The following is a 25462-nucleotide window of genomic DNA, read 5'->3' as shown; positions in this document are numbered from 1 at the left end:
ACAGCTCATGGTGTGGTATAAGCGGACTGTTTTGTACTGTGCGGCATTTGGGCAAGCATATGCACGGGACCGTGTGAGCCGATAGAAATATACTACAGAGACAACCAGGATCCGCTTCATAAAGCAATTCTCATCTAAGAGTCTATGATTGATGTAAAGAAATAAAAGAAAGGAAAGGCCCTTTGCTGGGTATGATGCCGAGTTGGAAAAACCACGATAAGTAAATGACATAAATCTGCTTTCCGCCCACGAATCCTTGCGAGTGCACGAGACCGGACTGGCCAACGTCATGAAGTCCCAATTAGCCATGGCGGTATTGAACTAGTTTGAACAGGCGTGAGGTTCTTGGCAAATACTGGCTGGGCGTCAAGCGAAATTCAGAGTGATCTTTATCGTCTGAATTTAGACTAGGGTGTCAAGTTAGCACATCTTGTATTCTATGCACTGGCAGACTTTTCTTACGTTTCTTGCATGTACCACCGCTAATCTTGAGCATTGGGCCAAGGTACGACTCAGGCACTAAGAAATCCACGTGTTAGTTTCTCGATTCAATTTGAGCAGAGAATAAAAGCCTTACCCTTGATACCGTTCTGGAAACTTCCGCAGAGGGTGCCCCACTCGCCATCGTTGTCGCAGTTCGTAAACTGGGGATCAGCCCTGGGGGTATCGGAGTAGTTCCATTCACACCAGTTGTGGTTTGCCTGTTGAAAGCATTAGTAAGTCGCCCAGCAAGAAGATATGGTATTCCACTCACCATGCAAGTAATTCCCAGCGTGGCCGTGTCGAATGTGGGCTCCTTGCCAGCACAATCCTCAATCTTGAAGATCTGATCTAACGTAGCCCATCCGTTATCGACAATAGCGAAAGTAAGGTCAATGTGTGTGTTCTCCCAGTCCTTGGGGTTGTGCAGAGCGTATGTGCTGCCTGCTGCCTCGTCGAACCACCACTGATTGCAGTTTCCACCTTCGCTGAATGCTTCGCAAGAGATATCGCCAGTCTCCTTGGCAAACTCGAGGACCTTTACTCCAGTGCTTCTAGACGAGATGATTCCGTTGGCCTTGAGCGCAGTTGAAAGCACAAACAACTGCAGCTGCTTGTATAGCTGGCTGGATTGGATGGTGAGAGATGTGGTCACTCGCTGGGAGAATCCGCCGTCGCCAGCAGCCGCCAAGAACAAGGTGTGGTTTCCCTGGATTTCTTGCACCGTCTTCAAGAGGTTACTCTGATAGTCTTCGACTAGTCCCGCGAGCGAAGAGCCGATATCTCCCAGCTGAGTAAATCGATCATCTGCAGTCTGAGTCACTCCAAGGGTTTCGCCCAGCTTTCCTGATAGGTCGAAGGCGGCACCGAGTCCTGAACGGATGAAGCCTACAGCCACACCTGATGCTCCAGGGACCACACCTGTGAAAATCGAAACGACGTTGAGTGTGGAACCAAGAACTTTCATAAGAGTGCTCGTCGAAGCTGGGGCTTCGACAGGAGGAGCGACCTTAGCCACGATGGCATCGATGGTTTGGCCTGCAAGCGAAGCACCGTTGCTGAGGGCTTGAGAATACTGGTTGAAAAATTGGTAGATAGTGTAGATATTCCAGAGAGCCTGTAATTTGGAAGTTAGAAGAGATTTAGTAACAAGGAGATTCACGCCTTACGTAGAACTGCTGCTGAGAGTCGTACTTCTCAGGGCTGTTGGTTTGGAACGGTGTGCAAGTGTCGCTCGTGATCAAGTTGCAGGTAAGTCCGGTGAAACCCTGGTTGTATGTGAGCCTGGCTGTCCATTGTCACTTGAGAGAGCCGTTTGATAGATAGTACTTACATTGAACTGCAAGAAGCACTGAGCAAAGCCCAGTGCCTCACAGTTGGCGTCAGTTCCGTTTGCGGCAACCCAGTCAGTGATGTATTTGTTCATGTCAACTGTGTAAGTTGTCAGCATCAACACGCTCCTCCATAATATGTGAATTCAACGAACGAGCAGCCCAGCACTCCGCTTTCAGTCCAGTGGAAGACGACGAAGAACAGTCCACATCCTGGCGGGCCGTAACAGCCTTGGTAATCGGTCCCGCCGAGACTGCCAAAGGCAGTGATGCCGCTAGAAGCTGAGAGAATCTCATGATCGCTGCAAAGAATGAATGTAATGTGAAAAGTGGAATAAAGAATGAAATGTCCAAGTCGGACGGTTGTAACCGAAGATAATGGCACAGCACAATGAAGAGAAGCGAGTGAGTGAGTGATCATTCGAGGCCGATTTCAAGACAAGCATGGAACCTGACGCTCTTATAGTCCATGTCACATATCGATCAAGGGGCCTACTATTGATCGTGACCCATAGAAGTAGAAGACCCATAGATCCCGAAAGAGAAATTCGCGTAAAGAGTAACTTAGCTGCCCGACTTCCGCTTCGAGAAGGTAGTTTCATCCAGTCCAAGGAAACCTATCTCATGATGTCACATTTACAACGGGACGTCCGAGTTCTCCGGCACAGGCGCATCTTGGCGAGACACAGACACACAGACATTTTGAACTTTAAAAAACGGGGGACTCTCTTAAAAACGGTGGGAGAACCCACTGCACTTTTCTTAATCCAAACCCCTGAAACGGGAGCCCCCTGCTGCGCCGTATGATATGGGGATCAGGCGGGAAAATGTACACGAGACAGCAGCCCCCATAACTCTTGGCCATTAATGCGTGTACCAACGCATTGAATAGTTCGATGGTAAGATTAACCCCCGTTTCAACGTGGCGTCACGATGGGAGGTTGTGAAGAAATGCTGGGGCAGAACTTCCCATTGCAGGGATGTAACTCAACGCCAAGAGAATAAGCCCACGAGCCCACGGTCGTACGCGATTACGAGGAAAGATCAACGCCCAAAGAGGAAAATTGCCAGTTACGTAGTAGGCGGGGTGGAGTGGTTCGTGATATGATGATTGAAGTTGATGTTTGGTCGACCGTGATGGGTCTTACATCGTAACAGCTGAGAGCCGTCAGACACGTTAATGAAGTGAACTAAATGAAGGCTATATGATTACGGATTAAATAATCCTTGCACGTGTTCACAGCAAACAAAACACACAGAAGCTAACCAGGCGAGTCGACGCGCGATACGCTAAGATATCCTCCGCCGATTCGATAGTGGCGTCATGAACCAGATCTAAAGCCGATGTACGATCAATGTGGCACCAGGGATGACGGAGTCCGGAGACGGGACGAAGGATTCAAAGACTGCAAATTAAGCCAAGAAAGCAAGACCCGCGATTGGTACAGATGAAACAGGTGCCAAGGAGACAAGCCGGATACTCGGATGCGAGCGTCGTTAAACAAGGGTATGTCGTCCGTCGGCGTTTTCGCCAAAAGTTTAAATATCAATCTTCCACATAATGATTTACTATAGGAAAGGTGCATTTCTTGGCTCTCCCTGGATGGCCCCAGTGTCTACTCATAGTGCCTAGTAAGCGGTGGTTATACACCCGTGACGAGAAACCTTCATAGACGATGTGTTTCAGCACCGACAGCATGACTCAAGCCCCAAAACCCAAATATTTGCAAGAGCCACCAATAGTGTCATGAAAGTATGAACTGCATAATGTACCGGCCCTTTTGGTGCTAGTTGGTGATAGGCAACTTGACGTGGTGCTACTTCCTGGTCTTCGTTCTGCCGCTGTCGGACGGAGGATGAAGCAACATGTGCTTATCATGATATGCTCTTATTGGATAATCACACTCTATCAATATCCTCTCACATATCAACACTATATATAACTTCGAGGCTTGGTGCACCCGCTTCTCCTGCTCCCTTGCTGAGGTCCACTGTACTCCACTCCGGGGGGTAATTCGGGGACATGTGAGTCGGGGACATGTAAGCCGGGGACATGTCGGGGACATATAAGCCAAGAATTTATTTGCATTCTGGAGCAAGACAGCTTCTAAGATACACAATTCACACTCCGTAGCAAGTATGTATAAAGCAATACATCGTACTTCGGATTTGACACCGTATCATTGTATTGCTCAGCCGACCTTACCGATTACACAGTCTAAGCCCACTCCCGTCAACCCTTCTGTCCCCTTGACGAGTTGGATCAAGCAGAAGCAGCCTTCCTCTGAAAAATCTCCCCAATGATTGCCCGATCGCTGTACAGTTTCTGATCGAGAATGCGGTCCTGGTCATCGAATGTAATTACAACCGTTTCTGGATAGTCGATTTCCTCCCCAAGAATCATCAGCCGGTTGTTCATGCTGCAAAAGACTGTCTTCCCAGCCGCATCCGTGCCCTCTGACACCACCCTACGCTCAACGATGTTCCAAAACCCCAGGATCTTCTTCATTTCGGCCACGATTTCATCGATACCCCGGGCAGGAGGCGCACTCAATCCGTTGTAGTAGATGACCGCGGAAGGGCTGAGGTAGGAGCTGAACTTATCCCAGTCCTCTTGGGGCGAATCGGGCTTGAGAGCGCGGATAACTTCCCACCATTCGTTGAGCTTTGTGTGAAGCTTGTCGGTTGCCATGGTGAAGATGATGGAAACGAATTTCTCGCAGGTGAATTTTGATTGAGATTATTTGTGAAGGAGAGTTGCTGTCCCCTCATCGACAGGAATCTCGACCGATATATAGTTATTGATGCTGACGTGAGCCTCACCCAGCCCTGACGTAGATTTGAAGTCAAATTGCAAGGATGAGGCGGTGGCCTATAACAAGTCGCGACATTATGACGATGTGGCAGACGTGTACATGGTGGTTGGAGACAAAATGCGGCATCGGGCGCGGTCCTACTAGCCATTAATTCGGAGGCTACCACGAGAGACTATTGAACAACCGTGGAGTCATAAACCTTTGGTGCCTTCTGTCGAACATACAACACTGCTGTTCGATGGTTGACTGGTGACAGTCATCTTCTCGTAGGACGAGAGGATGTACAAGAGGAAACGGAAAGATATCGTTGCGCAGGTTGAATCAGAGGCGGCGGGAATTCCTCTCGCTGATATATGCAACGAGATGAACCCAAGCCCCATCTCAAACTATTCTACACTCAGCTGCCAAGATCCAACTCAAATCAAATAAAGATACGCGGTTAGTGCAAGAGGCCATGTCAACCAGAGACGAGAGAAATCCAAGGGAGGCTGCTACTAGATCAATGTCGTTGGCGCTATTGATGCTATTGATGCTGCGCGGGCACCATCTTTGCTGCTTGGCAGAACCAACAGTAAATTGACCGGGCGACTACCTACTTACCCCCTCTCCTTTTGTGCACCCTGATAGCTGGCGTCCTAACACCTGGGAGGTTTTTTTTCTCTACTATCTGGAATTCAAGGAGTAATTATTGCTGAGTTGTACATCAACGCTTGACATGAAGAGGCTCGCGGGTCAAGATATCCGGTCCTTGATGCTCCCCGCTCTGCTACTCCATGTATCGCCCACGTGTGAGAGATTCGAGTCTGAATCAACGTAAATAAATTAAAAATACTCGCCAGTGCCTTAATACAGTATTTAAACAAGAGAAGATCCGAATCTAGGGCAAAATGGCGACTGCGAGTAATCCGAGTGACGCAAGTGGAGTTCGCGAACTTCAATCCTGGACCATGATACTGAGCAAAAAAGGTGCGATGAGGTCTGTAATGTCTAGATGTCGTGCGCACAGAGTTAAAGAAGTCTTGTTTTTAAGAATGAATCAAGAAATCGGTCTTTACATTTCGGGTCGGCACGTGGTGCGAAAGATTGCGTTGTCGAGGTTCCCCAACACAGGTAGGTACCGTCCCCTCACGGTACATTGCCGTCCGCACACATAATACACACTCGAAGCTAAGGACTCCCCGTTTCTAAATCCCATACTGCCTAAGATATATCCTTAGGGAATCCCGACGTTCTACAGCATGTCCTTCTCCCCGGATCCATCCCTGCTGAGTGGTGTCTCTGGAAAAACTGCCATCGTCACGGGCGGGGCTAATGGCATTGGTCTTGAGACGATCCGACAATACCACGCCAATGGCGCCAACGTTGTCATCGCCGACCTCGCATCATCGCGGAAGTCCGCCGAAGACGCCATTAAGAGTCTGGGTGATGAATCCAGAGCCTTGTTTGTACCTGTTGACATCGTTGTTTGGGATGAGGTGAGAGCCCTGTTCGCATTGGCGATTGAGAGGTTCCGGCTTGTGGACATTGTGGTCGCAAACGCCGGAATCATGGAGAGCCGCCAGTTCTTTGACTTTGACGTGAATGAGAAGGGAGAGTTGGAGGATGATGGTTCCACCCGAGTAGTTGATGTGAACCTGAAGGGCACAATGAACAGTCTGCCGTCTCGGCCTTCTCCCAAACCGCCACTTTGCTGACCATGATGCAGCTCTCAAGCACGCGGTCTTTCATATGAAAGACAACCAACCCGATGCAAGTGGATGGCGCGGATCCGTCGTCTTGGTCGCATCAACATCGGGATACTTCGGCGGTACCGGGGTTGTGTCCTACGTTTCGTCGAAGCACGGCGTCGTGGGTCTCTTGAGATCTTCTCACACCGCAGCGCAACGCCTAGGCATCCGCGTCAACAGCGTTGCGCCATTCGTCACCCCTACTTTTATTACTGAGGCTTACTTGTCGGCCTGGAAAGCAGAAGGGCTCCCGACGAATACTCCGGCGGATGTAGCAATGGGCATTCTTCACATGTCTTTAGACACAAATATGAAGGGGAAATGCTGTCTGGTAGGTCAAACGAGGCCATTTCTATTAAATAAACCTACGCTTACTGAAGATTAGGTTGTGAGCGGGGTGTGTAGAGAGATTGAGGGCCCTCTCGCAGACACGGCGTTTTCCTGGACTGGGGAGGCCATGTCAGACATCTTTCTCAAAGCCCAAATCTTCTTTCAAAAGCTTGGAGGCTATCCACTCCCAGGGAAAAGATCTTGATGGTATTCATGGGTGCGTAATATATACATCTTCATTAGTTCAGGAGTGAAACGGGATGGATGATACGAGATCCGTCACACTATGCCTTCCTGAGGCCTTTGCTTAGCAATTCAACAGCTACTTCTGTAATCAGCTTCTCCTGTGGAAAGGCTGCCTTCTTGGCCAAGATCGTTCCTTCAGCGTCCAATGCCCGGAGAAGATCAGCCAGCTGTCCATCCAGCGACGTTCGGAAGACAAGGTTTCCCAAGGCAAGTAGCATGCCATGCAAGGCCTCGACGGACTTCTCCTCTTGACCAATGGATTCGACCACAGATGCTGCTAGCTCGATCTCGTCATCTTCTGCCAATGTCGGTTTTGAGTCCTGTGCGGCTCGTCTGTTTGCCAGAGACAGATTGAAGAGAAGCGAAGACGCTGCAACCCTAACATTATTATGGCTTTCGTCGAGGAAGCTAGAGGAAATGAGTTGGATGATTGGGGCTCGCAAATCCTCTTTGCGGAGGATTTCTTCTGGGAAGAGGGGCGACGAGAAGAAGTTGCAGGCCAACTGCAATGTGACTAAACGGAGAGCATATGGGCAGTCAGTCTGCTTGTTGACCAAATCCAACACGCTCCGTACAGTCTGATGATTGTCCTCTTCCGCAAAGTACCCGCTGATCCTGGGGTCGGAAAGGGCGCATCGAAACAAATCCACGATTGTGAACATGATCTCAATGGGTAGCGAGTCCACGGAATCCCTGATAAGAGCGGATAGACGCTTCATCTCAGGCACGATGGCATCTTGTAAGCCATCCTGGGTGCGGACCTCGAGATAATGCTTGAGAGTTTGGACTTCGGTCTTGTTCGCGACGCTCTGGCCCATCTTGGCCATTAGTTTGTCTAGGGGTGGGACCTTGGCATACAACACAGGCTTGATATTCGGGTTCGAGAAGCTTGGAAGATGCAACTTCTCGTGTGGATGGAGAGGGAAAGCCATCTGGACTAGGAGCTGGACATTCCCACGGAGTTTAGCTGGATCAGCACCGGACCAAGTGTTCTCTTGCTCCCCCTTCAAGAATGTGATGAGGGTTGGAGTAGCTCGAATTGAGAACTTGCTTCCAATCTGGTGGCCGCCTTGTTGAGAAATGTCGACTTTGATAAGGGTGACCTTATCCCCAAATTCTTGGGCTAGCTCGTCGTAGACCGGGTATAGCATCTTGCAAGGTGGGCAAGTGGCGGAGGTGAAGAAGACGACTGCACATGAGGACTGTGCTTGTTCAAGCAGCCGATTGAACTCCGAGAGATCATTGACAAGCTTGACAGCGTGCTTTGGTGGAGCGACGGGTTGGTTCTGGACTGGTGTCTGCGAGCTCTGCTGTAGACCGAGGATGGACCCGTTCTGTCTCCCGGCGTTGATACCTTGAGTGAGCTGGGGCAACAACATACGGCCCATCGGCGAGTCAAGAACAGCTTGGGGCATTTTGGAAATGTGCTCTGGAATTCCCTTTCCCACAAGGAAGTTGGAGAAGGAATCGCTGAAGTTGTTGCAGTTGTGGTGGAAGAGATCGTATGCCTAGAGATAGCTGAGTCAGCGCGTACTAGGAGAGATGCAAGAGGAGAAGACTTGCCTCAAGAGTGAAAATGGGCCGGAGAGAGTCGAGGAACTCTTCGATGACATCGATCGGTAGATTTGTGGTACCAAGGTGCATCTTCTCCATTGGCTGGCCGAGGTGAGATGAACCGGGAGCGATGGCAATGATGCCGCCGTCATAGACATACTCCCGACCGTTTACCTGGATTGAGGTGTGATAGATGGCGTCAAGCTGAAACCCCAGAATGCCGGCAGACATCTGGCGAGCCAGGCCTCGGGAGAGGTCGTACACCAGCAAGTGGACGTCCATCTCACTGATAAGTGGTGGATGCGATATTGGGAAATGGAGGGTTTACGGTGGAGAGAAGCAGAGCGGCGGGGGTTGAGTTTGTGGAGTGTTTGATGTTGCTTGAGGCGTCACCAAAATAAACTGAGGATGGAATATCGGGGGTGCAGAGGAGGGACGTTGAGTTGTTAAGGGAAAGTTGATCTCAGCAAGGCAACACTGGCGTACGTTTTAGAAGATTCTGGATGGCTGAGCACTGGCGAGCCTGTCTCAGTAATCTTTCAGCGCCGACTTGACCCGGCACAATCTGGCAAGAGGACTCCATTGAGATCACAAAACATAGAAGGGCTACTAAAAGAGCCGTCATTCCTCGGTACCTCCGAGATATCGGTCAATCAACTCGTCTTCCCCAACCTTCAACTCTAACAGGGAACAAGCCTCGCATTCAGATGCGCCTCTGGGTTCTTTGATTCGATCTGTCCTGGACATGGCCAATGAGAATACACACGCCTGATTGGGTGGCTGGGCCATTCCTACAAGCGGACAGAGCTGACTCGGCATTTAGCTGGTGGAGCCGCTAAAGTTAGGGGCTATCTGAGCGCTGTCGCAGGTTTTGGCAGGCCGTCATAGTGGTCAGCGTGGCTTGAAATAGCAATCGCCCCCTCAGACTCAGGGGGTTATCCCTCTGTATTCCCCTAATCCGTCCTTGTTAGATCCACTGTGGGGAGGAACGCATCACCGCTGTAGATGCAGATTGGTCAGAACGGTCTAGATTGCCTGCAAGTTTCCCATCCACGTCGTCTGCAACTCGACTCCTTTTACGCCAGACTGCATCGGATCCTTTCATTTCCCCTTGCCACAACCACTACACCATCTCGGCCACGCATCCTCCTCGACTTCTCCCTTCTCATCTATACATCGCGACTCCCATGCGCGACGGCCTTCCCCCCTAACGACTGTCCCTCTCGTTGCCGCGCCGTCTCCTCTCTATCCTGGACGGATCCCGCGCTCATGAGAAGAACATCCGTCTCGCTACCAACAAAGCTAGTAGCCCAGGATCCGCACGAGAAACCCGACCGCTACAAGTTCATTCCCAAGAAGATGAAGGACTCCGTCATGACGCAGGCGCAGAAGTCGCGGTGGATTAAGACGGCCACCATCGTCCTCGTCCTCGTCACCCTCTTCTACTTCATGTCCCCCAGGGGAGTCGAGATCTACAAAGAAGGTACGGTTTACTGAACCAGGTTCTTGGGCCCTCGAGGCGCTGACATGCGATAGTCTCGCACCCCACCAGCGGCGGCGGCGATGGCCAGACTCCTTCGGACGACACCTACGGCACCAAGTTCTGCACCAAGTCGTTCTCCAAGGACAAGCCCATTGTCCAGTACGTCCTGATGATCGACGCCGGCAGCACTGGCTCTCGTATCCACGTCTACAAGTTCAACAACTGCGGCCCCACCCCCCAGCTCGAGGGCGAGGAGTTCAAGATGACCGAGAAGTCTGTCGGCGGCCTCAGCGCCTTTAAGAATGACCCCGTGGGCGCCGCCAAGAGTCTCGATCCCCTCCTGAAGGTCGCCATGGATACCGTCCCCGAGAAACTCAAGCGCTGCACCCCCGTTGCCGTCAAGGCCACCGCCGGTCTGCGAATGATTGGTCCTGAACTGGCCGACGCCATCCTCGCCGAAGTCCGACGCCATCTCCACGAGGATTACCCGTTCCCTGTTGTCGACAGCGAGAAGGAGGGCGTTGCCATCATGGACGGTTCCATGGAAGGTGTCTATGCCTGGATTACTACCAACTACCTCCTCGGCAAGATTGGCGGTCCCGATTCTACTGACTCGGTCGCTGTTTTCGACCTTGGTGGTGGCTCAACTCAAATTGTTTTCGAGCCCAACTTCAAGGTTGCTGCGGATGGTGGCATTCCCGAGAAGCTTGCCGACGGTGACCACAAGTATGAGCTGGACTTTGGTGGCCGCAAGTTTGATCTGTACCAGCACTCTCACCTGGGTTTCGGATTGATGGCCGCCCGCGAAGCCATCCACACGGCCCTGATCACCGATGTTAGCGAGGCCAATGGCGCCGACAAGTCGTGGATGAAGAAGTCCGTCGTCCACCCCTGCGTCGCTCCTGGAATGACCAAGGAAATCGAGGTCAAGATCAGTGAGACCGAGAAGGCTACTTTCAACTTCACCGGTCCCCTGGAGCCTGCTCCCGCTCAGTGCCGCAACCTTGCTGAGAAGATTCTGGTCAAGGAGAAGGAGTGCAAGCTCGCGCCCTGCTCCTTCAACGGTGTTCACCAGCCGTCGCTGGCCAAGACCTTTGCCCAGGAGGATGTCTACATCTTCTCCTACTTCTATGACCGCACTAAGCCCCTTGGCATGCCCGACTCCTTTACCCTCCGCGAGATGCACGATCTCGCCCACACTGTGTGCATGGGCAAGTCCGCCTGGGACATTTTCAGCACCGTTCCCGGCGCCATGGAGGAGCTTTTGGACCGACCTGAGCACTGCTTGGATCTCAACTTCATGATGGCTCTCCTGCACACTGGTTATGACATGCCCATTGACCGGGAAGTCAAGGTTGCCAAGAAGATCAACAACAACGAGCTTGGTTGGTGCTTGGGTGCTAGGTAAGCCTCCCTCTACCATTCGACATGTTATTTCTGATGCTAACGAACGCTCTAGCTTGCCCCTCCTTGAGGCCGGTTCCGGCTGGCAATGTAAGATTAGCGAGGTTTCTTAGACGGACCTCTAGCATGACGGCGTTGAGGAAATTATGTAACGCATTTGTTTTACTGCGGCGACTTTACTTGGGAAAGTCGAACGACATGTATGTTGGGAACACGGCAAAAGGGAGACGAACACGCATGGTTTGTCTGGCATGATGGAATGACCTGGACTGGGTTACGAGTCGGCTCATTGAGCATCAGGGGTCATGAGTTTTGTTCGCAAGGTGTAGAATTATAGACTACCTAATACACGGGTGGCACGGCCTAGAGCGGCGCGGTCACCATACCCAAGACATCTTCGACTATATCTTCCGGTCCAATATCCTCGAGTAATGCTTCGACTGCCTCGACTCGACTGCCCCATTGCATGCTCCTCTCCTTTTCAGGTGGAGTGAGCTGGATGCGGTGCAGGTAGACCTTGCTGGCGGCGAGTCCCAAAAGAGCTGGCGTAACGTAGTCGAGCCCGTGCAAGGGTGCGAGGCAGCGCATGAGCTGGGTGAAGTGTTTTGTGGCTGTGGGTGTGATGCCTCCGGCCACGGCTCGGTGCATTCGGAGGAAGGAGATGATGTTCATCTGGTAGCGGACAATTTCGATGTCGACTTGAGCTTGTTGGCTCAGCCTGCCTAGGTGGCTGATCTCCTGTGAGGCATGTTAGCTACTGGGAATCACCACGAATCCACGACGTACTGTTTCCAAAATCAAAGGAGGCGATGATGAAGAAGCCTCGCCAGTTCCTCGCTTCACAACGCTACCGGTCGATGCAGTATCGGCTCCATCCCCAACATCATGTTCCTCGAGGTTGACGAATCCATCCTCCGGGTTATGCCAGTAAGCGATGTATAAGAAGTCGTTTAAGTGCGCTGTGACGTGCGCCTCGCCTCCGCTCGCAGCCTCCAGCACCGGAATGAAGACGAACTGCTTCGGCGCAGTCTGGACCGACGTGCGAGTAAAGATGCGGCGGGTGCGCAGCAGTTCGAGGGCTTGGATCTGCACGGCCTGCGGCGCGCGATCAAGGTTCTTGGCGAAGACGATGTTGGCGATCTGCGACGAGGAGGGCGCGGGGATTGACGGAGAGAGCGGCGCGGAAGGATTCGATGAAGGTCGCGAGACGAAATACGAGTCTGCGCGGTTGCGGCGGAAAGGAGAGTCAGAGCGGCTGTTGGAGGAAGGCTGCTGGGGTGGGATGAGGAGGGCGGCGGCGAAGTCCTCGAGGGTGGTGGAAGAGTTGCAGTCGATGACGACCCAGCTGAGGCCAAATGTCTTGGTCGCTACCTATATATCTGTGCGTGAGCTACTGGGCTCAATCGTAGAACCAGAACATTGCGGAGATTCCATACCAGTTGTAGCTCCTGTAACAGGTCGTCGATTGCATCTGGCGCCGTACTAACTAGACAGTGCTCGCGGCTGATGAGACACAGCAGCACTGCCAGCTCAAGATCGCTCAGGGCATGGACTTTGTCGAGAAGAGCATCGTCGACCATCGTTAAGCGGCCCGGAACTCGCCCACGAGTCCATCAGGCATTATAATGCTTGGAGGGAGTCCTGGGGAAAATGACCCTATCTCCAATCGGTCAACCAAGCTATCGAGAGACAGGGGGTGACGTCGCATGATGCCGGCGCATATGATGTCACGTGGTCTGCACAAGTTCCCAGCGCCACAGTTAGGCATTGCCCCCACTCCCCAGCGCCTGTGCGCGTATATTTATGCATCGGCCTAGCCTTAGCGCAGCCTAGCGCGCTGGGCATTGGTCACCGCGAGCGACGGGGCGAGGCTGCGACATTGGCGTCCTTCGTCGTCCCGGTCATCTGCGGCGTCTGCCTTTAAACAACATCCCTCGCGACGCCTCTCACCACGTCACAACGCCCCTCATCTAAGCAACCACCTGCTGCGGAAGGCCTTGTGACGACAGGCAGCAGCTTCTACGACTACTACAAGGTCCCGACCGGCGACCAGCTTCGACCAGCGGCCCCCCGATTGCGAGATTGCGCTGCAAACCCTCGAGATAACGTCATTGAACTCGCTCCGTCCACGACGATAAGTCAACATGTCTTCGAGGAAGAAGGTCCTCCTCAAGGTGCGGCACTTGGGTCCCTGCAGCTGCTGGGGACATGGATGCTGATGGTGCTTGGAATTAGGTCATTATCCTTGGGGATAGCGGTGTTGGCAAGACCAGTCTGATGAACCAATATGTACGGACCACCACGCCCCTTATCACAGGCGCCTCCTTCAAAAGCCCGGTGACGCTAATGGGGAATCCCGACGTGAATAGGTCAACAAGAAGTTCAGTGCTAGCTACAAGGCTACTATCGGCGCCGATTTCCTAACGCGAGAGGTCCTGGTCGATGGTCGACAAGTCACCATGCAGGTACGACACAGCTGTGACAATGTCCTCACAGAAGTCTCTCCGAAATGCAAATACTAACTCGCGACACTCCAGCTCTGGGATACTGCCGGTCAAGAACGATTCCAGTCTCTGGGCGTGGCATTCTACCGAGGTGCCGACTGCTGTGTTCTAGTATACGATGTCAACAACGCCAAGAGCTTCGAGGCGCTGGACAGCTGGCGAGACGAGTTCCTGATCCAGGCGTCGCCCCGGGATCCGCTCAACTTCCCCTTCGTAAGCTGCCTCCGCCGGAGAATGGGCAGTTGGGGTCTGTGCTAACGGCGTTACAGGTTGTTCTGGGTAACAAGATCGATGTTGAGGAGAGCAAGCGAGTGGTGGGTGCCCTCAATATCCTTTTGGTTGAGCCGCATGCTAACACAAGGACAGATTTCGAACAAGCGTGCCATGACTTTCTGCCAGTCCAAGGGTGATATCCCTTACTTCGAGACGAGTGCCAAGGAGGCTATCAACATCGACCAGGCATTTGAGGGTACGTAACTCCCCATCCATACTCAGCACATGCTCACACATGACAGTCATTGCCCGAAACGCTCTGGCCCAGGAGGAGTCTGAGGAGTTCAGCGGCGACTTTGACGATCCGATTAACATTGACATCGAGCACGACCGCGACGGATGCGCCTGCTAGAGGACTACCTAGACGAGGGGAAGAGACTGGCGATTGCCGACTAGGATTGATGAAGGCACGAGAGGGGCTGTTTTCTTTGCGGGGAGATTTACTTTCTTTCCTCGCCAGACACATTGTTATCATTGCCTGGATGTAGCATACCGAGAGAGACGACTGCTTTTCGTTGGTGTTATACATGGTTGCGCTTTTGTTGCTTTTCGGTATCGTTTGTGGCTTGGTCGTAATGTTGAAGTTATTCGTCCTCGTCCACCGTGTTTTGTCTTGGTTTTGGTATCCACAGATTTGATCCAAGAGTGCTCATTGTTGAGGTCGAATCCAGCCTTGACCCCGTTGTTCCCGAGTGATAGCAGCCCAGTCGTGTCTCGAGGCATGAGGACGGAAGTCGTTTCCCAGAACATATCAGACCATGTCGGAGCACATCTCGTATCGCAGACCGAGCCAGACGCGAAGTGCGTGCATCTATCTCGACTTCGCCCAGGAATCATACGTTGGTTCGCGTTTCCACCTTCTAAAGCCACGCCGTCCGAGTCCGTCATGGCGTTGGCGTCCGGCCGCGTCGGCTCTGTTTGACACTGCAGCGGCTGGATCCTCGGCAGTGCCCCACCCGGCTCCGAGGCTCCAGGAACAGCTCGTCCAGCGCTCTCAGCGGCCTACCCCAGATTCCCCCAGCGCCCAGCGCCCCGCTGTCGCTGGCCTGGGAGCTGCGCCAGCCAACTGGAGCGGCGCTGGGGATTGGACCTCGGCATCGGGCGCTGCAAACATTCGACGAGTGCGGAGAAGCTGCAGCGACCTAGGTTTGGGGAGCTGGGGTTCTGGTTTAGAGCCGAGACAGCTGGTCGGTTCAATTTCCTTTATAAGGCACTTTCGCGCTTCTTCGTCTTTTTATCGGTTGCCCGTCCTTGGAAAGAGAGTTGGTTGAAGCTAAGACATTCTGCATCTATCCTCTCGCACCTCTCTTCCCCTTTCGTGTCCCTACTGTGATACGTCATCAGCTTGCAGCAAGCATGTCGGCCAGAATCCCCCTTATCGTAGGTTGCCCTCCTCTTGATGAGCCATCATGGCATTGGCCCAACTTCATGTATAATTGATGCTGACTGGCTGCCACGTACAGGCTGCGAATCGCGTCAGCGAGGCGGCGAAGCAGACGATTGACCTTGTCGCCAAGTTTGTCGAGGAAGAATGTATCCCGTCAGTCTTCTTCTCCCACCAACCTCCATCACGAGAATGCCTAAACTGACATCAATTCAGTGCTGACCCCATCGTCGAGGCCCAAACTGGCCAGGGCGACGCCCGCTGGGAATGCCACCCATCCATCATCGAGGAACTCAAGGTCAAGGCCCGCAAGCTCGGCCTCTGGAACATGTTCCTCCCCAAGGGCCACTACAAGGAGTCGCCCGGCTGGACCAACCTCGAGTACGGCCTCATGGCGGAGTGGCTGGGCCGCTCGGGCGTCGCCTCCGAGGCCTGCAACTGCGCCGCCCCTGACACGGGCAACATGGAGGTTCTCGCCAAGTACGGCAACGCCGCACAGAAGGAACAGTGGCTCCGCCCCCTGATGGAGGGCAAGATCCGCTCGGCCTTCCTCATGACGGAGCCCCAGGTTGCCTCGTCGGATGCCACCAACATCGAGATGAGCATCCGCCGCGAGGGCGACGAGTATGTCCTCAACGGTCAGAAGTGGTGGTCCAGCGGCGCCGGCGACCAGCGGTGCGCCATCTACATCGTCATGGGCAAGACGGCCCCGGACCACAAAGATCCCTACCAGCAGCAGTCGGTTGTCTTGGTGCCGGCTGGCACTCCCGGCATCACCATCGACAGGATGCTCAAGGTCTACGGCTACGACGATGCGCCTCACGGTCACGGTCACCTGACATTTAAGAACGTGCGAGTGCCCGTCTCCAACATGGTCCTTGGCGAGGGCCGGGGCTTTGAGATTATTCAGGGCCGTCTCGGACCTGGCCGAATTCACCACGCCATGCGCAGCATTGGTGCTGTAAGTATACCCTCAGAATCGCAGCAGTGGTGAAGGTGAACAGTTTGCTGACAATATCACATAGGCGGAGCGAGCACTTGACTGGATGCTCTACCGCGTCAACGACGAAGGAAAGAAGCCCTTCGGCAAGCTCCTCCGTGAGCACGGTGTCATCCTCGAGTGGATCGCCAAGTCCCGCATCGAGATCGATGCCGCCCGCATGGTAGTGCTCAACGCAGCCATCAAGATGGACGACCTGGGCCCCAAGAAGGCCCTCAAGGAGATTGCCGAGGCCAAGGTGCTCGTCCCACAGACGGCTCTCAACGTCATCGACCGCGCAGTGCAAGCCTTCGGCGGCGCAGGCGTCTCGCAGGATACGCCGCTGGCATACATGTGGGCAGGTATCAGGACGCTGCGACTGGCTGACGGCCCCGACGAGGTGCATCTGCAGCAGCTGGGTCGCAACGAAAACAAGCGTGGCGCCGAGGCGACGGCGACGATCAAGCGACAGCGCGAGAAGACGGCGGAGCTGATGGCACAGTACGGAGTGACGCCCGCGCAGCCGGGATCGAGGATAAAGCATGCGAAGATATAGACGGCGAGCCTTGAATTTGGAATCTGGAAGCTCGAATCTAATCACAACGCATGAACATCACGCCCGCGAGATTGGGCCACGGCCGCGTTGTCTGAGTGAGCAGTGGAGTTTCTGCAGGGTCACATTGGGTTCGTAGTCAGATCGCCATAGTGTATGATATACAATAGCATCGTATAGTAGCAGTGTCGTCCAGTCTCGCAGCCAACGGTGAAGATGATTGGGCACGGCTTGCAGAATGCTGATACCAGACACGACGCTCGCCCTCTGCCTTAGCTCCGTGAGTCATTGCTGCTAATTACCCCAGACAATGCCGCTCCCGCGCACGCTGCAGCCAGGGGAGGGGTCATGCCATTGCCGTGGCGATGATGCGTTGTCGTTGTTTATTAGGTGGTTGCGAAAATCTCAAGGATCTCCCAAGAACCATTCTTGCAGGGCCTTCACATGGGCCGTCCAAACACGGACCGGGGGCTGCGTGCCTGCCAATTCCCCAATTCTGCCCGGCCCCACCTCCTGCCGGGGTGCGCACATTCGCACATTCCACGTCGCACCCTGGCTGATGAATCGCCGTTGCCCCGCCGACCGTATGTTCCGTTTACTTGACATGCGATTTTGCGCTGAAAGCTGTGCACGCTCGCCGGGAATATCAGTGCTCACGCTGCTACTACATTAACGCTCGCATCCCACGCTCTTCCAGCCTTGCAAGATCATCAATCCATCTCATCCAGCTCCTTTCGCAACTGCATTTGCCCTGCCTGCTCACCGAGCCATCGCATTGTCTCAATACGCCTGATCTACTCCTACCGCGCCAACTTCATCTTGCACACGCGTTCGTTCAACAATCAACCCCAATCAATCCACACCACAACGCACAGCACCATGTCATCCAAGGTTCTCGCCGACAAGGACGCCAACGCCTCCATGGTCGACCAGCAGGTCTTTGGCAAGGACGTCAAGAGCATGGAGTACCATCGCCAGGTCCTCCAGTCCAAGATGGCCGAGGAAGATACGTACGTGCAACCCCCCGCCGCAATCAATGCGACAAGCCCGCCATAGTAAATCATCATCGTGAACAGCCACCGTTAACACTTTGCAATAGGAACAACAAGTACATCTCTCCCTCAGACAACATCATGAGCCCTTGCACGGCCAAGATCAACGCTCTGCGCAACAAGCACGCCAGCAAGTTCGTCACTCCCATCCTCCCGCTCGTCGTCGCATCTGCTAACCCTCTCGCAGAGTCAAGCCCAAGTCGCTCTTCGCCCAAGCGAGCGCTAAGAAACTCCAGGGCGAGAACCCCCTGGGTACGACACCCGCCGCGTCAGCCAAGGCTTTCCAGCTCTAAGACTGAACACCATTCATTGATTTCTCACTCTTTCAGATACAGCTTGGTCTGTTGAATCATTATGGTGCACTTGTTTTCGTTGCTGGAACTTTGGGCCCGGCGGACTGGCGGCGTTCACGGCAGGGTTTACGACATGTTCGTTGTGCAGGATATGAAAATCGTTGGCTTGTAATGACATGATGCGATGACTGGACTTTGGTTTCTTGGGTGGTGTCGTACTTTATGAATTTATCCATTTGATACCTGACTTCGATGATTTTGAAATTGCCTTTGCTTTTATTTCACGCATCATCCTGCCTGACATGTCCAGACAAAGAGCACGATTATGCTCGCCAACCACTGACAATGTAAACAACATCTTCATCCGCCACCGGGTGTCCCAGACCAACTCTCTGAGGAATGTGCCTCGCACTCGCTCCCCAGACCAGCGCATACTTGAAGGTATCCTTGAGGGTCCTGTGAATGCGATCGCACACGTCCTCGACGGTGCTGTTGCTCCGCACAATCAGCGCCTCACCAAAGTTGGGCTCGACACCCTTTCGCTTCGTGTAGATACGGATCAGCTTCAGCTCCTCCCAGCACCTATCTACCACGTCCTGAATGCCAAGGTCGAGCTCGCAGCTCATGACAACGGTATGGGGCTCTCGCGCAAGCTTGTCAAGGAAGTCGAGAGAGACGCTATCGATCTTGTTGTACACGTAGAGGCACTTGATGTATTTGCGGTGGTCCTTCATGATGACGTCGATGAATTCGTCGACGGTTGCGTCCTCGTCACGGACCAGGACTTCGCAGTTGAGGATCTTGTAGTCGCGGAGGATGTTGTACAGCATCTTTTCGTCCAGGTTCTTAGGAGGCGACTGGAACGTGATTTTCATGCCGCCGGCCTTTTTGATCTTCAGGTAGATGTTTCTACTCTCGTCAGCATCACAACGTGAAGTGGGTTCCGCACAAGGGAACTAACGGTGGCTCGCAGTTTAGTCGGATACCGACAGCTTCCAGTTCGGCCTCCAGCAGGGCTCGCTGCTCAGCACGTTTGGTTGCATCCAAGACCATCAGAATCAAGTCACTGGTTTTTGCCGCCGAGATGACTTGCCGTCCCCGGCCCTTTCCTTCGGAAGCACCCTCGATGATACCGGGAAGATCGAGCAGCTGGATTTCAGCACCACCATACTCCAGCACACCGGGAATAGCTGTCAGGGTTGTGAAGGCATACGAAGCAACTTCAGACCTCGTCTTGGTCACCTTGGATAGGAAAGTCGACTTTCCTACGGACGGAAAGCCGACTAGGGAAATTCGAGCATCGCCACTTTTACTAACGTCGAAACCTGCACCGGCGCCACCTCCCGATCCTGGACCAGGCTCTAGAAGCTGTGCTCGTAGTCGAGCAAGTTTTCTAGACTAGTTAGCACTCAAAGAATGCGAGCAACAGCCACAAGATTGTCCCGTTGCATTTCCTCATCCGAAGCGTGTCTCAGGAGATAGTCGACTCACCCTTTTAATAGACCCAGATGATATTCTGAGACAGGTTAATAATGGTTCGATATCTGGCTAAGATAATCCGTCGCACACATACCAGTAGCCTTGTTTTCTAAGAGAAATTAGTCTAATTCTCAAACAGTGACCAAATGAGTGTCCCATCCGAAGAGAGTAAATTCTGTTCATTCCCACTACCGAACAGCAATGGGTCGCGTGCTGCCAGGAGCACGACGGAAACTCTCGCAATAGATGACATATCCTCATAAAAGCGGTTTCGGCTATCCTCCGGGGCTTCTGTCTCTCCGCGACGGCATCAAGCCTACTTACTTTGAGTCCTCTTCATCTCATCCTCAATCCTGAGGGGCAATCAGCAACTGCCCCGCCACAGCAAAGGCCGGGGACAACCAACTCCTTGATCTTCTCTGTAATGTTCACCATGATGCCGTTGGTTGGAAGCGCCCGTCGCGCCCCAGACAAAATCCCACGAAAAGAATAAACAAAAGCGGCGTCGAGTCGAGTCTCGATGTTTGGTCTTCAGTCCAAGATTCCCAGGTGGGGCGAGTGAGGACCTGACGAGGCGCGGCAGAATCTCTCCTCAGCGCCCACAAGTGCGGGATGGCTTACTTACCGCCTTCCCTTTTCGCCACGCTACTCGGCTCCCCAGAAACTTTTACAGCCTTGCATCATCTTCGCCAGGGTTCCCAAAGCAACGTCGTCGCGTCGCCATCACACGCTTCAATTTCTCGGCCACAACCACCCCCTTTACGAACGAACGATGGCCGACACAGCGGAACAGGTTGAGACGGCGCCGGTCGCTGTCCAGCAGGATCAGGAGATGGCGCTAGCCACAACAAACAGCAGCACCGAGGTCGCGGCGCCAACTGGGAAGAAGGTCATCAAGAAAATCATCCGCAAGAAGAAGCGACCGGCGCGAGCTCAGGTCGACCCTGACTTCCTCAATTCCGAGCCCCCGCCCCAAACTGGAGTCACATACAACCTGTGGTACAACAAGTGGTCCGGCGGCGATCGAGAAGACAAGTATCTGTCCCAAACGAAAGCCAAGGGTCGCTGCAACGTCGCCAAGGACAGCGGGTACACCAGAGCCGACCAGGTCACTGGGAGCTACTTCTGCATCGCCTTTTCGCGTGGCATCTGCGCCAAGGGCCAGGACTGCCAATACCTCCACCGCTTGCCGGGGACATTCGATCTCTTCAACCCCAACGTAGACTGCTTCGGTCGCGACAAGTTCTCAGACTACCGAGATGACATGGGCGGTGTTGGAAGCTTTATGCGCCAGAACAGGACCGTTTATGTGGGAAGGATACACGTCACCGATGATATTGAGGAGGTTGTGGCGCGCCACTTTGCGGAATGGGGGCAGGTTGAGCGCAGTAAGTTCCATGTCCCAGCCGAACTGTTGATCCAATGCTAACCTTGAAACTAGTTCGCGTTCTCAACACCCGAGGTGTAGCATTCATCACGTACACGAACGAAGCGAACGCGCAATTCGCCAAGGAAGCAATGGCCCACCAGTCTCTCGACCACGAAGAGGTGTTGAACGTCAGATGGGCAACCGCCGACCCCAACCCCATGGCGCAGGCGCGAGAGGCGCGCAGAATCGAGGAGCAGGCCGCCGAAGCTATTAGAAGGGCCCTCCCTGCCGAGTTTGTCGCCGAGATCGAAGGCAAGGACCCAGAGTCGCGCAAGCGAAGGAAGCTTGAGAGCACCTACGGTCTTGAGGGCTACGAGGCTCCCGACGAGGTCCACTTTGCCCGAGGAGCCAACGCTGTGAATCCCCTTGGGCGAGAGGGCTTCGAGGTCGAATATCAGGAGCGGCCAATGATTGAGAATGGTCAGACTGGCGAGGCTCCAGCACATACAGAGCAGCCACAGCAGGAGACGGGCGGCATCTTCTCGGGCAGCACGCTCGCGGCTCTAAACAAGGCCAAGGTTGCGGTAGCATCAAAACCCAAGGCGGTCTCCTCAGGGCCGCTGGTTGCCTACGATAGCGACAGCGATGATGAATAAGGGCGAGGCGTTTCGTTTTAGGAATACATAGACATTTATTGTACATTAATGATACCATACGGACAGCACGGTCAGCTGTTGAAGATCCTCGAGTATAGCGTCTCGTGCCGTCCAATCCATAAGTCCATGACCGGCACCGTCTGCCCAGCCTCTTCTACCGGCGTAGTCCATTCCCGGTCAATCATCTCGTCAATCATGCTCTGAACGTGCTGTCCCGCCAGCACCTTTTGCGCCTGGTACGGTCCAAACACGCTCGCCCTGACGGCCGCTGAGATCAGGGCCTTGACATGGCTCAGCATGAAAACATACGCCGTCTGCCGCAAGCCCAGCCCGACGATGGCGCAGATGGCCCCAAAGAGCGGCCCGAGATGAGCCGACACAAGAGGCACGTCACGCTTGCTCTCCTCCCTCAACAACGCCGCAAAGTCCCGCAGCACCTGCTCGTCAACGTCGGGCTGGCTCGCACGGAACGAGCGCTCCCAGATGCTCAGCAGCGCGCGGCCCTGTGCGACACTGGCGCGGCGGCCAACGGTGCAGACGATGGCGGCATCAAGCTGGTCATCCAGCGTCGCCAGGGCCGCGGGGTCGCGGTGTGCAGCGAGCACGAACGGCAGCGTGGTGGCGGCGAAGGACGACAGCGACGACGACAAGAAGGAGGCGAAGGTGGCGGCGCGCCGGTTGTGCGCGAGGTACGACTCGAGGCCGCTGCTGAATGCGAAGGAGCCGAGAGGCAGCGCCGAGTCCGAGAGCAGCAGCAAGAAGTGCGTTGAGCCGGCGAGGTGAGCTGGAGATGTGGTGAGCTGTTTGTTCACCGAGGCATGGGATGAGACTCACGGCCGGGACCGCTCGCGCGTGGCTGCTGTGGCTGCGCCGTTTTCAGACGCTGCTTGGCCTCTTGCAGCCGCCGCTCCAGCTCTAAGATCTCATCTTGGATTTCATCAACAGGATCCGAACCAAGATGCAGTGACGCCATTGGGAGCCATGGATTGCGGTGTTGAGGTTGGGGGGGTTCACAGGGCAGATGCAGATAAGAAGCTCCAGATTAGAGATAGAGATAAAGCCTCGTGCAAATCAATATCCATACGGACCACTCCGTATGCTAAAAAGGAGACCCAACACCATGTCAATGCCAGACAATCAAATCCAACCTGAACGGCCGTTAGAAATACAAATTATCCCCGTTCTCCTCGTTTCCATTCGACACCTCACTCCGTAAAATCTTCATCCCAGTAAAGCGCGTCCTCTTGATGGTCGCACGTTCTCCTTATCCTGACCCTTCTGCTTCTGTGCTCGCTTCTTCTCCGCCATCCTCTGCTCAATCCGCGCAATGGCAGCGGCCCTGCGCTCTGGCGGGAGCGTGCTCTTGGGTGGGTTTCCTGCAAACACACTATCGTTCGCATCTGGTCCTCCGAGGCGCGCAAAGCGATCCTGTAGAAGATCAACCTTGGCCTCGCCCTTGTCCGCTGATCGGCTCCGGCCTGATCGAGCAATCGTCTTAGCAAGGGACGGTAGATCTGGTGCTTCGATTTCCTTGGGTTTCGTAGCTACCGAGGTAGCCCCTCCGTTCTGAATGTTTTTCGTGATTTCTTCGCCGAGGTAGGCCCTGTTTCGCGGCGATCGAGGAACAAACGGCTGCCACCTAGGCGGCACGAGATTCGGTCGCTCGACGAGAGTTGAGGCCGGCCTTGCACCAAGATCTGATTGAGTGACCCTGGGAAGCGCGTCGTCGTGGAACTTTTCTCGTAGTGTTCGGCCACTGCCAGTGGGGATCTTCAGCTCCATAGAATCGTCTTGGAGATCCTTCAAGTCGAAGCTCCTACGCGCAACACCATTCGCGATCTGGTTCAAAGCCGGGTCATGTGTAAGATCCAGCTCAGTCTGCGGATGCCAACTCTTCGGTCGCGCCGCAGGTTCCGCGCCAGAGACTTTGAGGGTTCTGATCTCCTTCTTAAGATCCGAAATCTTGTTATGGGCGCGTGCCAGCACTCCCTTGGTATCCTCCTCGCGAGTCTTTGTGTCCTGTCGAAACGTCTCAAACTCCTTCTTAAGCTTTCGGAGCTCCTCATCCTTCTTCTTGGAGTCTTCCTTTGCTTCACGAAGTTGGGTTCGTAGTTCCTGCGCTCTGCTGCCTTCGGGAGGAGCATCATCATCCGTCTTGCCGTGCGTCTCCACCTTGGCGGCTCGTTTCTCGGCAACCCGGAGCTGAGATTTCAGATTTGAAACCTCATCCCGAAGCTCACCCAGTTCCTTTACTTGGTTGCGAGCTCTGCGAAGTTCCCGTTGCGTCTCGAGAAGCGTTTTCTGTGTTCGGGGTGATGTTAACAGACGTCGCCTTCGGCCTTTGGTCTCAGAATCCGCATCGGCTTCCCTGTCCTGCAGGAAATCTTCGAGTTGGTCTTCCAGTTCCTGCACACGGGTCCGGTACTGAACAGCCAATGCCGTCTGCTTCGTGAGGGTGGAGAGCAGCTCAGGAGAGGTTTCGCGGGAGCTGTCACCTCGCTTCGATACCATCTTGGAAGCGCCCTCGGCAATCTGCTTCTCCATTGCGATGACCTTTTGCTGCTCGTCCTTCAGCATCTCGGCGAGCTCAATGGCTTCAGCATCCTTTTGTTTGGCATAGGATTTTGCCAGTTGCTTATACTTCAGCAATTTCTCCATCTCTGCCTTGGCATCCTGGTGGTATTTTTCGAATTCCTCCTTCCAGTATTTTCCGGACTGGGAGTGCGGTTCATTGAGGTCAACGGTGATGTCTTGGCAGACATCCTCGTCGTCGGCCTCCTCCCATTCGTCGTCAGACTTGTCATCCTGGGTTCGTCGCGTCGCGGCCTTCTGAGCCGCTGACTTGACTCCCTGTTGAGAAGCCTTTTCCAGAGCTTCGTTCAGGCGTGTGCGCTGGTGTCCTTCGGTGGTTTTCCCAGCCAAGGCGCCGTTTGTCTTCTTTCCAACATCTTGCCCAAAAGATACGCGCTTCCTCCGTGACGTTCCCGTTCCCGGCGTGAGTAAGATACCCTGGGGCCGCTGGGGCGTCTTTGAATCAAGTTCGGTCTTCGTGTTTATCTCGTCTGTTGTCGGTCTCGTCTCGGGCTGCTCATTGCGTCGCGCGGGCGTCCCAAAGATGGCGCTTTTGAAGGCTCTTGCCGCAAAGACGGGTGCAGGAGTGTCGGGCTGGTCGATCTGGGTGGTGTCTGTTTGAGAAGGTTAGCCTCATCCCTGCGCGACAGCTCAAAGCAATCAAGCATCATAATCCTACCTCCATCTCCAGCCGCGTCTGGCGCGTCTTCGCCGCGTCGCAACATCCACCCCAACATGGTAGACGAAGTGGGGTATTCACACAGTTCGCTATCCGTCCAGTCGAGATCAGAGCTTCCGCTTCCGCAATCACGGGCGACGAACGAGCAACATCGAAGGTGGCAATCGAGAGTTGCTGCGTTGGCAAGTGGGCGGGTGAGGGTTGATTGTTTACTTTCAGCTGCCGCCGTAGACAAAGAGTGGATCCCGGCAGCTGAAGTGGGTTGGCTGATCTTGCTGGCGCCGGGTCGGGCATCTGTG

The 25462-nt window shown here is 54.1% G+C and overlaps 13 protein-coding genes across 13 annotated transcripts; 6 read left to right on the top strand and 7 right to left on the bottom strand.

Annotated features, from left to right (window-relative positions):
* Nucleotides 1–162: 162 nt before the first annotated feature.
* Nucleotides 163–2108, bottom strand: BGZ61DRAFT_514997 (uncharacterized protein; the record flags this gene model as incomplete). The annotated part of the gene is made up of 7 exons (XM_046252222.1): nucleotides 163–407; nucleotides 463–519; nucleotides 578–701; nucleotides 755–1597; nucleotides 1650–1748; nucleotides 1814–1911; nucleotides 1967–2108. 7 exons carry the CDS (start codon nucleotides 2106–2108, stop codon nucleotides 403–405), a joined length of 1368 nt encoding a protein of 455 aa, XP_046108540.1. The 3' UTR covers nucleotides 163–402.
* A 1818-nt stretch (nucleotides 2109–3926) lies between these two features.
* Nucleotides 3927–4556, bottom strand: BGZ61DRAFT_445194 (uncharacterized protein). The gene has a single exon (XM_046245047.1). It carries the CDS (start codon nucleotides 4501–4503, stop codon nucleotides 4075–4077), a length of 429 nt encoding a protein of 142 aa, XP_046108539.1. The 5' UTR covers nucleotides 4504–4556; the 3' UTR covers nucleotides 3927–4074.
* A 1219-nt stretch (nucleotides 4557–5775) lies between these two features.
* BGZ61DRAFT_565910 (uncharacterized protein) lies at nucleotides 5776–6889 on the top strand (the record flags this gene model as incomplete). The annotated part of the gene is made up of 3 exons (XM_046255913.1): nucleotides 5776–6235; nucleotides 6333–6685; nucleotides 6740–6889. Exons 1-3 carry the CDS (start codon nucleotides 5866–5868, stop codon nucleotides 6887–6889), a joined length of 873 nt encoding a protein of 290 aa, XP_046108538.1. The 5' UTR covers nucleotides 5776–5865.
* On the bottom strand, nucleotides 6668–9060 carry BGZ61DRAFT_445190 (PUL domain-containing protein). The gene is made up of 2 exons (XM_046245046.1): nucleotides 8494–9060; nucleotides 6668–8438 (listed from the first exon to the last, which is right to left on the bottom strand). Exons 1-2 carry the CDS (start codon nucleotides 8764–8766, stop codon nucleotides 6969–6971), a joined length of 1743 nt encoding a protein of 580 aa, XP_046108537.1. The 5' UTR covers nucleotides 8767–9060; the 3' UTR covers nucleotides 6668–6968.
* Nucleotides 9061–9535: 475 nt separating this feature from the next.
* Nucleotides 9536–11741, top strand: BGZ61DRAFT_445189 (nucleoside phosphatase family-domain-containing protein). Its single transcript, XM_046245045.1, has 3 exons — nucleotides 9536–9967; nucleotides 10021–11371; nucleotides 11427–11741. Exons 1-3 carry the CDS (start codon nucleotides 9754–9756, stop codon nucleotides 11482–11484), a joined length of 1623 nt encoding a protein of 540 aa, XP_046108536.1. The 5' UTR covers nucleotides 9536–9753; the 3' UTR covers nucleotides 11485–11741.
* BGZ61DRAFT_585520 (uncharacterized protein) lies at nucleotides 11735–13035 on the bottom strand (the record flags this gene model as incomplete). Its single annotated transcript, XM_046256409.1, has 3 exons — nucleotides 12808–13035; nucleotides 12158–12742; nucleotides 11735–12109 (listed from the first exon to the last, which is right to left on the bottom strand). The coding sequence occupies exons 1-3, from the start codon at nucleotides 12949–12951 to the stop codon at nucleotides 11735–11737; spliced, it is 1104 nt and encodes a 367-aa protein (XP_046108535.1). The 5' UTR covers nucleotides 12952–13035.
* A 395-nt stretch (nucleotides 13036–13430) lies between these two features.
* On the top strand, nucleotides 13431–14560 carry BGZ61DRAFT_165457 (small GTPase superfamily). The gene is made up of 7 exons (XM_046237518.1): nucleotides 13431–13545; nucleotides 13607–13660; nucleotides 13741–13836; nucleotides 13909–14088; nucleotides 14145–14189; nucleotides 14242–14344; nucleotides 14391–14560. Exons 1-7 carry the CDS (start codon nucleotides 13516–13518, stop codon nucleotides 14498–14500), a joined length of 618 nt encoding a protein of 205 aa, XP_046108534.1. The 5' UTR covers nucleotides 13431–13515; the 3' UTR covers nucleotides 14501–14560.
* Nucleotides 14561–15058: 498 nt separating this feature from the next.
* On the top strand, nucleotides 15059–17472 carry BGZ61DRAFT_445180 (acyl-CoA dehydrogenase/oxidase). Its single transcript, XM_046245044.1, has 4 exons — nucleotides 15059–15528; nucleotides 15612–15688; nucleotides 15749–16493; nucleotides 16558–17472. Exons 1-4 carry the CDS (start codon nucleotides 15505–15507, stop codon nucleotides 17065–17067), a joined length of 1356 nt encoding a protein of 451 aa, XP_046108533.1. The 5' UTR covers nucleotides 15059–15504; the 3' UTR covers nucleotides 17068–17472.
* Nucleotides 17473–17511: 39 nt separating this feature from the next.
* Nucleotides 17512–18629, top strand: BGZ61DRAFT_585517 (uncharacterized protein). The gene is made up of 3 exons (XM_046256408.1): nucleotides 17512–18074; nucleotides 18164–18250; nucleotides 18304–18629. The coding sequence occupies exons 1-3, from the start codon at nucleotides 17944–17946 to the stop codon at nucleotides 18407–18409; spliced, it is 324 nt and encodes a 107-aa protein (XP_046108532.1). The 5' UTR covers nucleotides 17512–17943; the 3' UTR covers nucleotides 18410–18629.
* On the bottom strand, nucleotides 18630–20436 carry BGZ61DRAFT_445175 (P-loop containing nucleoside triphosphate hydrolase protein). The gene is made up of 6 exons (XM_046245043.1): nucleotides 20295–20436; nucleotides 20213–20241; nucleotides 19983–19997; nucleotides 19901–19925; nucleotides 19371–19802; nucleotides 18630–19318 (listed from the first exon to the last, which is right to left on the bottom strand). Exons 1-6 carry the CDS (start codon nucleotides 20321–20323, stop codon nucleotides 18733–18735), a joined length of 1116 nt encoding a protein of 371 aa, XP_046108531.1. The 5' UTR covers nucleotides 20324–20436; the 3' UTR covers nucleotides 18630–18732.
* Nucleotides 20437–20660: 224 nt separating this feature from the next.
* BGZ61DRAFT_528990 (RNA recognition domain-containing protein) lies at nucleotides 20661–21913 on the top strand (the record flags this gene model as incomplete). The annotated part of the gene is made up of 2 exons (XM_046253339.1): nucleotides 20661–21276; nucleotides 21330–21913. The coding sequence occupies 2 exons, from the start codon at nucleotides 20661–20663 to the stop codon at nucleotides 21911–21913; spliced, it is 1200 nt and encodes a 399-aa protein (XP_046108530.1).
* A 33-nt stretch (nucleotides 21914–21946) lies between these two features.
* On the bottom strand, nucleotides 21947–22941 carry BGZ61DRAFT_445166 (uncharacterized protein). The gene is made up of 2 exons (XM_046245042.1): nucleotides 22748–22941; nucleotides 21947–22697 (listed from the first exon to the last, which is right to left on the bottom strand). The coding sequence occupies exons 1-2, from the start codon at nucleotides 22884–22886 to the stop codon at nucleotides 21985–21987; spliced, it is 852 nt and encodes a 283-aa protein (XP_046108529.1). The 5' UTR covers nucleotides 22887–22941; the 3' UTR covers nucleotides 21947–21984.
* Nucleotides 22942–23010: 69 nt separating this feature from the next.
* Nucleotides 23011–25363, bottom strand: BGZ61DRAFT_165256 (spindle pole body formation-associated protein-domain-containing protein). Its single transcript, XM_046237517.1, has 2 exons — nucleotides 25164–25363; nucleotides 23011–25098 (listed from the first exon to the last, which is right to left on the bottom strand). The coding sequence occupies exons 1-2, from the start codon at nucleotides 25219–25221 to the stop codon at nucleotides 23135–23137; spliced, it is 2022 nt and encodes a 673-aa protein (XP_046108528.1). The 5' UTR covers nucleotides 25222–25363; the 3' UTR covers nucleotides 23011–23134.
* Between the last annotated feature and the right edge of the window lie 99 nt (nucleotides 25364–25462).

This window comes from Ilyonectria robusta (assembly GCF_021365365.1).
Source record: "Ilyonectria robusta strain PMI_751 chromosome Unknown BGZ61scaffold_4, whole genome shotgun sequence".
Taxonomy (NCBI): domain Eukaryota; kingdom Fungi; phylum Ascomycota; class Sordariomycetes; order Hypocreales; family Nectriaceae; genus Ilyonectria; species Ilyonectria robusta.
This window is presented reverse-complemented; position numbering and strand designations above follow the sequence as displayed.